Consider the following 12281-nt stretch of genomic DNA (forward strand, 5'->3'; position numbering starts at 1 on the left):
TATATATATATATATACATATATATATATATATATGCTTAGGAAAGCGAGTGTGAGAAATTATGTAACTGAGTAAAGTTAATCAGCTCATTAAAATGTCATTGTCGTTATCTTTGATCCCTTGAGTATAGAGGATAATAAAAATAAGTATCAGAAAGTAATATACAAGCTAAAGTCAACCACTGCACCTGCACTCCGACGAAAAAGAAATCGCATATGTACAAGAATGAGCATAGAAACACATATATATGCATGGATATACATGCATACATATGAGTGGATATATTATCTCATGGTGATGATAATGATGGAGATGACTGTAAAGATATGGATAAAAAATGGTGATGATTGTCAGAGATATATAAGAACGATAAGTAAAGTTTCGCATTTTCATATAAACAGGATGTAATATGATAGAAGGGACTCTTCGACGTTGCTATTCAGAGGATATTTATTCAACGTATCTGTAGATAAATTTAAGGTCAGCGACTATTCTGCGTACATGTAAATACGTTGGTCGTTAATCCACACAGCTCCTTGACCCATAAGGCTACCTTCTGAATGTCGCCTGTAAGCCCTGGCTGTCGATTTATTCTGTTGATTCTTATCAGATTCGTCTCTATTTCCATTTTATCATTTCTTTTTCGATTCTTTTGTGTTTACGTTTTTCATTTTTTTTTTATGTTTGTCTCGCCCTCGTAAATCCTTCTCTCTTTTCACTTTCTTTCTTTTTCTTTTTTTTTTTTGTTTCTCTTTTGCTATTTCCTCTCTCGTCTGGATGCAAAATCTCCCTTCTGTCGGATTTTCTTTAATACCTACTTATAATTTCTGTATCTCTTCTATAGCGCGCGCGCGCATACACCCACCCAGACATGTGCATACACACACACACGCACACACACACACACACTCACGCGTACGCCACTCAGATATGCGCATGCACACACACACACACACACATATATACATATGCATACACAACGAAACATGGTCACACTCGTACACTGTTTCTCCAATTTCACTTTCAAATATAATTATCTTTGTTTCATAGTCTTCTTTCTTCTCAATCTCTGTTTCTCTCACACACAAATTCCATCTCCCCTCGCTCACTCTCTACTCTCACTTCTACTCTCTTCCTCATATATATATATATATATATATCCCCTCTTTTAGTCAATTTGTCCTTGTCTCTCCTTATCTCGCACACTATTCCTATCTCTTACACACACAAAACTCATTCACAAATACTGAGTCACTCAATTACAATCCCTTTCACTGTCTTCCTATATGAGTTTATCTGTTATATTGTTTCTCCTTCTCGCTCTCTCTCACTCTCTCTTTTCTTCTCTCTTTCAATCTGTTCCTCATTTATTCCACCCTCTCTAACGCACTACCACACTTTCTATATTTCTCTTGTTTCTGTATTTAGCTATATCTCATTTTTACTCTCTTCCCGTTTCAATACCTATAAACTCTTTTTCATTCTCATCCTAGCTAAACGAAGAAAGAAAGATAGATAGATAGATAGATAGATAGATAGATAGATAGATAGATAGATAGATAGATAGATAGATAGATAGATAGATAGATAGATAGATAGTATTCAATACTTGATAGAATAACGTGATTTCTTTTTAATGTGGTACTTAATCTGAGAAAATATGCTACATAAGTTTCATGGATAGGCAATTATCTGTATCTAGGGTGCAATATCCCCAGCTAACCAGCAGACTCACTCCTTCCCATTATACATCTTTTTACTCATTCTATTTGTTTCAGCGCCTGAAATGTAACCCTGCTGGAGCACCGCATTCAAAAGTTTATTCGAACAAATCTTTCCCAGTAATAATTTTTTTTTAAAGTCTATCGGTCATTTACGTGGATGTGTAAACAAACACTGGTTGTCAAATAGTGGGGGATGGGGGCAAACACAATGAATAAATTGATATATACACACACATACACACACACACACACACACACACACACACACACACACATATATATATATATATATATATATATATATATATATATATATATATATGTATAGATATATATGGTGGTTTTCTACTCCTTATGCAGAGTCTAACCACCTTAGATCTTTTGAAGCCTCCGTTAAAATTGCAGACCTTATGGCATACACAGCACTGAAAGGTATGCACAGACATGTAGGCACAATAGTTGGTGAAGGTTCGTTTCTCATGGGTCCTCAAATGAGATTTGAGCCCAGCAAAAGAAAGGCACGCAACTAAGCGTTATGTTTGAGGGATAAGGTCAGACATATGACGCTTACTTGCATATGTCCATGGTTGTTATGATATACCTATGTCTATCCCTTCATTATCTTCACCATCAACATTAGTACCTTAGAAGATAACTGTTAATTCTTTACTTTAACCTGCGGGTTTTAATCTAATCTCCTTGACTTTAAACCTTAACCTCTGAGATCTCCAAATCTTAAATTGTAACTTTTTTTTCCTAAACAATTAAATATTTAACTGGTTTCTCCATTCAGGTCAGCTTCTCCATTCATCCTTTAATATATTCATGCCCTCACAGGTAGGAATAGATCTATAGCTACTGACCATAACCAACAGAAACTTCACCTGTTCAACAGACACAAATATTTACTGCTTGACTTCTTGTCCCAACCCTAAACTTGAGGAATAGTGATGGCGTCTTATCGCTTATTCTCTTTATTTCTTTTCGTATTCTCCTTGATCCATTTCATTATTATTTTTTATCCTCCATTATCTTCCTCCCCTCTTCTTTATCTGTAGCCTTATTTTTACAATTTATTCTTATTTCTTTATATTTCTACTTTTTATTTATATTTTATATTTTTTATCTTTTACTCTATATTTTTATATTTCTTTATTTTTATTCTTCTAACCAATCCTTCTGACCAATCCTTGCTAATACCCAGTCACTTACCTTCCTCCTCTTTCTATCCCCACAGGCTACCCCATTTCTCTCTCTCTCTCTCTCTCTCTCTCTCCTCATTAACCTCTCTTCCCCCCTCTCTCTCTCTCCTCATTAACCTCTATTTCCCCTTTTTTCTCTTTCTGTTCCTCCCTCCACTTTGCTCAATAGCTATTTTTATGGACATTCTCTCACAAGCCAGCCATCTCAATATGAACACAGCGTTCCCATTTCTGCCAATATATTGCCTGGATATTTACGCTGTGGTCACATTACTCATACTTTGCCGTAATACTACTGCCTGGATTTACCTTGAATCTTACCCCAGGACATTCGGACTAACATCCGGACCCGCTGAAAAATGAACTGTGAACTTTATCTCCTTACTCGTTACTTTTCTGTTTCATTGCTTATTATCTGCGATAACGGAATACCCCATATTCAGGAATACTCGCCTACCACTTGGGATGTCCTAGAAACAGCTGTAAGATCTCAACTAATTTAAGAATAATATAAAATGATGTATATGACTTTGAGATGCTTGTTATGCTTCGGCGGTTTTTGTCCTCTTCCACAAATGTGTGTGTGTGTATATACATATATATATATATATATATATATATATATATATATATATATATATATATGATGATGATGAATTCTCTTGTCGTGAACGACAAATGAGTATTCAGTAAAATAAAACATTGATCATGTTCTATGGACACGAATGTGTCCCTTGAGGTCTGCTGATGCCTTGCACACCTTTTGGCAAATGGAACAAGTTGAGGACTCAGTGCTTGTGGATTATTCACCATTTGTTTTCTTGAGTAGACGGCAAGGCCTGCTTTGCTTCGTACCACAAAACCACAATGACAGGTAAGGTTTCCATTTAGAGGAGCAGCGTTTTGCCAGCGTACCTTCATGCTTGCACGAAGTTGGTCCCGATGTCGGAGTCGACTTTGCTCAACTCTTTGAGCTGAGGAGAAGCAGGACTGGCGCCAGGTCCTGCGTTCTGATGCTTTTGTTTTCCCACGAAGGAAAGGGAATGTTGCATCGCTTCAGATTGTCGTTTAGTTTGTCTTCGAAGCGCAAGAGTGGCCTTCCAACTGACCATCCTGTTGGGAAGTGACCAAAGAGAAGTTACTTCGGAATTCTGATATCACTCATACGCGAGGGATGACCTGACTGTCTAAGCTGTATTTCGATGAGGATGGCGTCAATATCTGAAATGTATTTTGTTTGTACCTCACTGTTATGAATATTGTCACTCGGTTTTATGCTAGACATATACAATTTCCTTCTTCGAAATTCACCCGCAAGGCATTGGGCGGTTTGAGGTTACAAGCTGCAGACACTTTCCCAAAGTGCAACACAATGGGACTGAACCCGAAATCACATGTTTGCAAAGCGAGCTTTTTAAGTACACAGCCATGCCTGCGACTAATACGTATCTATATATTATTTGATATATACACATGTGTGTGACTGAGTGCGTTTGTGTGTATGTGTGTGCATCTTTCGTCGGTTTTCACATTGTTTATTCAGTCCAATCAACTGAGGTACCCGATCATTCAATTGACTTGTATGTGGTTGAATATTCCGCAGATACGTTAATTCCAAGCGTGATTCTCAGATTGAAAATAGCGTGACACGCTGCGCTTAAAACTGTGTCTTTCATTTATAGGTACAAAGCATCTGATCAGCTTCCCGTAGTCTTTCTGTCTACACTGTTTCACTCACAAGATTTGTGCGTGTTTACCATGTGGTGAAAACGATCAATGTTTTCCTAAGTGATAGCAGTTGCAGGACGTCCAGGCATTGGGTCATCTTCAAGACTCTCTCTTTCCTTCTTAAATTCAACCGCCCACTTTTGATAAAGCTGAAGTGATATCCTCTAATGTAGCAACCATGTCAGTATGAATGTTATTAGGGGCTAAGCCCTTTGTCTGCAGGTATTTCATAACACCACGATGCCAAAATGTTGTCGTTTTCAAGAGAAGTCGCTACTAGTTACTTCTGAGATCTTTGAACAGTAAGATTTCTATTTACTTAGCAAGAAACAATGCAGTTATTGATAAGAAGAATTTAGAATTAAAGCCTGCAAGATTTCACGGCTCTAGCATCACTTCTTTATAGTCCAGCCCACATTCGTACATATGTATCTTGAGTGCATGAATCGTTGTGTGTAGAGAAGGTGGCTGTATGACATCTTATTTATTTTTTCTATCGCAGTATCTGATTAACAAATCTGTGCTAGTTGTAGCTGTGTCCATCATCGCGTCTGTCTAATAATATCTAAGAACAAATTATCTCAAACATTTCAGTAGACTGAAACTGTAAAGAAGCGCGTGCGTGCGTGTGCGTGTGCGTGTGCGTGTGCGTGTGCGTGTGCGTGTGCGTGTGTGTGTGTGTGTGTGTGCCTGTCAGTCTGTCTGTCTGTCTACCTGCCTGCCTGCCTGTCACTAAATCCGCCTGGGAAGAGAACAATTTATGTGTTTATGTCCCTTGCCGAGCGATGCAAGAAACAAAGAACTCTAAGGCTTCCAAATGTAAAGCCAAAACATAAATACTAGATTCGATATAATGAACTAGAACTTTTTCAAAGTGCTGTGCCACATGTAGCCAAGACGATTATTGAAACTTGTAATGGAATAAATGAGTTTATGTGTCTGTTTTTAGGAAGAATGTCACACATTTTATAATTCCTCTGAAAGCCAGGTTTGACATTTAAAAATATTTTAGCTCCCCTGATTTATGTTGTGTCATGCATCAAAATATATACAATAATCCCTCGCCATATCACGGGACATCTGTCGCGGTTTATTATTTAAGTTTACGTCGATTCCTTTGTGGTGTTGTTTTGCTTTTATAATAAAATGAATATATATAAAGGTGCCACACAATGGAACTGTACCTGGAACCGTGTCGCTGGGAAGTAAACTTCTTACCACAAAGTCACGCCTATGCCTATTTTCAACAGATAGGTTTCTTTTATTGATATATATAGTTAAAGGTTATATACTTACGTCAATATTCCTGAGATAATGTCCACCACTGTCCCCGACCTGAAAACTGAAATTATAGCAAACATTAGAAGAGATCATATAGTTTTAATGGGGTTTGTCTTCTGGAAACCTTGACACCTGATTGATCAAGCAAATTTATGATGAAAAATATTTCAGTCATATATTTTGTATCAGCAATATTCTACCAAGGACTGTATTAATCAATGTTGGCTCACCATTTTTCAAGCGGTAAAATGGTTGTTGTTAATGGTAACTACTTTGGCTGCTATTTTTAGCAAGTCGATCGACCACGAAAAGGCTCGCTTTTTGACTCAAGAAAGTATATCATTATATTAATTAGTCATGTGTCTAAATGTGAAACAGTTAGTATTAACTTTTAATTACTGTAACTGTCGTTATTGTTGTTGTTACAAGAATAGCGAGCTGACAGAACCATTAGAGCGTTGGGAAAAAAGCTTTACATTATTTTTTCGAGCCATTACAGTTTGGATTCAAATCCGACTGAAATCAACTTTACCATTTATCCTCTCAGTGTCTGTAAAAGAAACACCAGTTATGTACATCGATGGCATCGAATGATACCCCTCCTCGAAATGGCTAGTGTGGTACTTAAATTAGAAAACATTTGGACCCTATTGGCTATAAAAGAAGCCGTTATTATTATTTGGAAATAGAGGCGCGTGGTTTAGTAGTTAGGGTGTTGGACTCATGATCGTAAGATTGTGGTTTCGATGCCTGCACCGGGTGTCACATTGTGTTCTTTAGCAAAATTCTTTATTTTATGTTACTCCAGTCCATTCAGCTGGCAAAAATTAGTAATCCTGCGACGAACCGGCGTACCGTCCAGGTGGGAAATATATACGTCAGGAATCCGGAAGCCCGACCCTATGAGTTTAGATGATTGTACGTTCCGCGAAAGATTTATCCACAACAATCTCCACCTAATGCTCTAACGCGATACATCATTCAGCTGGTCGGGAAATGATCTATCTATTGCAGAACGCTTTGTCCAAAGCATTCAACAAGATTACCGTTACCTGGCGGGTATCTGTAGAGTTGATTTTGGTCCCGTCTTCAGAGGCTAGATCACCATAATGTACAGCACCGTGTGCTGACACACGTATGACAACGCGTGCTGACATGTGTATGGCTCAGTAGTTAGAGCGTCGGGCTCACAACCATGAGGTAGTCAGTTCGATTCCTGAGCCGAGTTGTGCGTTATGTTCTTGAGCAAAACACTTTATTTCACGTAGAAATGAGTTGCGCTGTCACTGGTACCAAGCTGTACCAGACTTTGCCTTTCCTTTGGATAACGTTGGTGGCGTGGAGAGAGGAGACTGATATGCATGGGCGACCGCTGGTCTTCCATAAACAACCTTCCTGGACTTGTGCCTCGCTGAAGAACTTTCTAGGTGCAATCCCATGGTTATTTATGACTGAAGGGGATCTTTATGTAGGTGCGTATGTATGTATGTATATATTTCCCTTTTTTTGCAAGAAACTGGAGTCAGCTGACGTTGGTTATATATAGGCAATCTTATCTTACACAAACCTTAAACGATCTTCATGGACTATTCGTGACCGTACACTCAATACGCATAACATCGAAGCATCAAGCGAAAGCCTCCGCATGGTAGCCCTATCTTCTAGAATTCCCAGGCGAATCTCCATCAGATCCCTTCTTATTATCTTATCTTATCCATTTAAAACTTTGGCCCTGGATGTGGATTACATGAAACATAAGGATGGGGCGGTTACGGCGTTCCAGCCTTGGGATTTCGCAACAGCAACAACTTGTACTCCTACTACCAAGCTTTATGCAAATCCAGTACATATTTAACAACCAAGCACTATACACATGGCTACCGTAGGCGCCAGTTCATGCAGTGAAACACACAAATACATTTACAACAACGACACTATTGATCATGTAATTGTTAACATATTTAACACAGGGAACATCACAAATTTATTTGAAAATATCCATAAGGCGAGGTAAAGAAAAAAAAGAACAAAGAAAATATTTATCATTATCAAATATGTTTAACTAAACTCGACAAATGCAGTGGAAAGAAACTCAGATCATCTTCGGTTTTTTTTTTGCTGTTTTGCAACTTCAGCAAAACTCTACAAATTCTATTATTATTTGTGAAGTATTTTGGGGAGATTAAGTTAATATATAATATCGTACATTGGTTGCACAGAGAATTAGAGTAGTATATAGAATAAATTATGTTTATTTAATGATTCTTCCATCAACTAATTCGCCAAGTGCAAAGACGTCTATGCATTACTGGTAAGGTCATAATAAAAATAATCTCCCGAATTCAAATGAATATTAACGAGTTGTTTTTCATGTTTGTTGCCATTACAGCATTATTTTTTTCTTTTTAGTTTATTTTTCTTCATCTTCCAATATCAAATATGTTAACATTAAGCTAACAACGGTTTTCAAGCGGATAGCTTCTCGAAGTAATATAATCTTTCAGTTATAAAATATTCAAAAGGAACTTACCTCATTGAATGAACTTTGTAAAACAACTGACTGGAATTCACTAAAGCTTTCACGTTACCATGCAGTTCCTAAAGGTGATGAACATACAGTATATTATATACATGCAAAGGGACAAGCAATATGCATTATTGTCATTAACTTGACAGTTAGGCGTTTGCAGTTCATTGTACCAGTCGGGCAGTGCAGTGGGTAACGAGCCACCCTTGCAGTCTACAGGAAATTAGTGGTGGTGGAGGGGATGGATAAGCGATGTAATTGATCTAACATCATATGACGGAGAAAAAACATTTGGGCAGTCTATTCCAGAGGAGTTTCAATTTGGAGAAAATGGTACTTATTTTATAGACCCCGGAGGAATACGAACTGGGAGCGTAAGGACGGACGAAATGCGGCTAAACATTCTACCCGGTGTGCTAACGATTCTGCCAGCTCGCCACCTTCTTAATAATAATCCTTTCTACTATAGGTACAAGGACTGAAATTTGGGGGATGGGGCCAGTCGATTAGATCAACCCCAGTACGTAACTGGCGCTTAACTTATCGACCCCAAGACGATGAAAGGCAAAGTCGACCTCAGCGAAATTTGAACTCAAGTAGTAGCGACAGGCGAAATACTGCTAAGCATTTTGTCCGGCGTATTACAATGATAATATTACAATGAGTTCCTCAGGTCTTTCGGATACTTATGCTTGGAAAACAAAATATAGAATTGACGAGGTTATGTCGGAATCATCATCATAATGCATTCCATATTTAGTACCACAAGGAGGTCTGCTGAAATTGAAGGAAGTATAAATTTCTCTCAAATCTCGATGAACTTCCAAGGCGCAGTAGCAATTAAAGTTAAAAACGGATGAGAGATGTATCTCCACTTATATAGACCGTTAGTTTGTTTATCTTACATAGTATTGCCATATTGTGGTATATTTATTTTTAACTATAGGAACTGAAGCACTGTGTACTAGTATTTCTGGAAGACCAATAGTAAAAAACATTGCCTCTACATTTTAAAACCAAACGACACAGGCATGAATTCATGGATTGTTTTTACATTTGAGGACATTGAAATATTTGAGGGCATTGAAATATTTGAGGTAGTGAAGTTGTGTTGCTAGTGTCCTTATTGTGATTGACGGTCAAGTTACTTTAGACAGGAATCGAAACGGACGTATGAAAAAGAAATTTATTAATTATCATAATAAATAACCTACCACTCTTATCCCAAATGCATCGACATGTGATGTGTTCTGTAGATGGACGAGAAATCGAAGGAGACCATTAATGTTCAATTCAATGTTGTCTGATTGGAAATGTATCTTTGGTCTACTAATGGCGGATATTTCTACCGTTGTCTCACTGTTTGGAAATGATTCGCCAATCTAAAGCAAATCAAAAGAACAGAATGCATATATAAATTAATTAATTAGCACAATCACGCAGCTTTAAGTGTATTGATTTTTATAGCAGAAACAGCTAGAAGCCAATGAAGTTGATTATATAATTTCTGTTCCCTTGTCAGTAATTAATTCATATATATATATATATATATATATATATATTACATAATTATATCATTTTTATATTTTTACTTAGAAATAATGTCTTGATCTTAAGAAGAATAACATGAAGAGTCCAAGACACGTTGATGAAACAATACAATGAGCTGTTCACGTTCTGAGGCCGCCAGATCGTCAGTGTGTAAAAATAACATTTTGCCGGACAGCAATAAGGAGAAGATAGGAGAATTTACAAAAGCCACATAAATCTTTCAAAAGACCCTGAAGGCTGTCAAAGACGCTAGGAGAACAAAAAACACTTAACTAATCGAGAAAGATTGAAAACTGTCTCCAACGACGCAACCATACGCTGGATTAACTAATTTATTTATACATAATTTTCAGTATATTTTATTGTTTAACTGTTCACAGATTTTGCTTAACTCCGCTTCAAGATATCGGAGACTATCATGACATTAATTTTTATTTATTGATATAATACTTCATGGCAAGATTTAATCTAAATATGTACATTTTATAAATACTAGCACCCCCGCATTGCGAAGGAAATGTGTTCATAAAAATCTTAGCACAACGTGCTTTAAATGATATTAAAACTAAGCTACATCAAATATACTCTTACCCAAAATTAGTGTCTTGAGCATTGGTTAGAAATCATAATTTTAATTCCACTAATTTCTGTTCACCACGGGGGTTAAGGTGGATCAAATAAGCATTCCTTGAATACTGGAATCAATTTAATTAAGCGTGGCCCCACTCATAAAAATGTTGTACACTTGTACTTTACCGAAAGAAATATTCAGTATCTTAATAAATGAAAAGCAAATATTAAAAACAACAACAAAAAGAACTGTTTTCAAACCTGTGGAATGAGTCTTCCGATACAAATTGTCTCCTCTGAGCATGTCGTCATCAAGAGTTCGCTTTGTGCGGCCGGCAGCTGAATGGTGAAAGAATACATTTGAATCACTTTTAATAAGTTTGTATTATTATTGTACTGAAGGCGCGTGGCTGAGTGGCTAGGGTATTTGGCTCACGATCATGAGTTCAATACCTGGCGGCGCGTTGTGCCCTTGGCAAGACGCTTTATTTCACGTTGTTCCAGTCCACTCAGCTGGCAAAAATGAGTAGTACCTGTATTTCAAAGGGCCAGCCTTATTACATTCTGTGTCACGCTGAATCTCCTCGAGAACTGCATTAAGGATATACATGTCAGTGGAGTAGTCAGCCACCTACACGCTAGTCTCACGAGCAGGCTGTTCCATTGATCGGATCAACCGGAACCCTCATCGCCGTAGCCGACGGAGTGTCACACCATCTCCATTATAATTGAAAGAAGTTTTGAAGTAGATTTTAACAGAAATAATAAATTCGATGTGCACTAACTTGGCACTAACAACGAGCGACGAGTTCAATGAAAGCGTCAAAACACAGCCTATTATTGGTTCAGTCGGAAAAGTAGGGCCTGCAGGCGATAGATACAGAGATCGACCTTCAGCCTGTCTGTTGTCCCTCTTCTGTCTTAAATGAATGATTAAAACATTGTCATATAACAAGCTTATAATCACACACACACACACACATTCACGTACAGATATACACACGAAAGGGAAACAAATACTGGAACTATATAAATTAGCACAAGCTTGGCTTATGTAATAATGGGATTGAATGCACAACGATAGAGTTCCTGGTTAAATCTGAGTGCACAGAATCTTGGGCATGTGTCTGCTACTGTAGCTCCAGGTTTGCTCTTTTCTGTCTTGGTCAAAATCTGTCTGCATCGCTTCGCTTCAGTTAGCAACGTCTTCCCAAACACAAGTACTTCGATACCATATTGTAATGAATATAGTAGTAGTAGTAGCAGCAGCAGTCTGCATGACATTATGAGGCAGAGAATTTCAATGTCTCCCTCTCCAGATATATGTGTGTGTGTGTGTGTGTGTGTGTGTGTGTGTGTAATATTTTGTTAGCAATGACTTAGAAGAGTCTACCAGTGGTCCTGACTAATACTGGTCAAACTTCGAGGTCACCACCAACAAAATTATAATAAATATTCGATTTTATAAACGCATTGAATTTTTTGTTTGTTTTTGTTTGTTTTTGTTTTAAAAACCTTTTTAAGAGTATGCATATATATTGTGCTGAAGGGTCGTTCTTTATGTTACTTGTCTTGTTTTCCATTTGTTTCTCTCGTTTTTCGCATATCCAAGTTTGCCTTCGTATTTCATGTTGTTTACGCTTTGTGACGTCCTGTACCCATGTATGCATATATATATATATATATATATATATACGC

The 12281-nt window shown here is 37.4% G+C and overlaps 1 protein-coding gene across 1 annotated transcript in view; it reads right to left on the reverse strand.

The window, feature by feature from the left end:
• LOC106875603 (bactericidal permeability-increasing protein) overlaps positions 1-12281 on the reverse strand; it is a 71718-nt gene that overhangs the window by 7257 nt on the left and 52180 nt on the right. Inside the window, exons 9-12 of the mRNA XM_014923819.2 lie at positions 10845-10922; positions 9677-9844; positions 8466-8533; positions 5951-5996 (exon numbers count right to left, since the gene is read on the reverse strand). Coding sequence (XP_014779305.1) covers positions 5951-5996; positions 8466-8533; positions 9677-9844; positions 10845-10922 — 360 coding nt within the window. The remainder of the gene's footprint in view (positions 1-5950; positions 5997-8465; positions 8534-9676; positions 9845-10844; positions 10923-12281) is intronic.

This window comes from Octopus bimaculoides, chromosome 5, assembly GCF_001194135.2.
Source record: "Octopus bimaculoides isolate UCB-OBI-ISO-001 chromosome 5, ASM119413v2, whole genome shotgun sequence".
Classification (NCBI taxonomy): domain Eukaryota; kingdom Metazoa; phylum Mollusca; class Cephalopoda; order Octopoda; family Octopodidae; genus Octopus; species Octopus bimaculoides.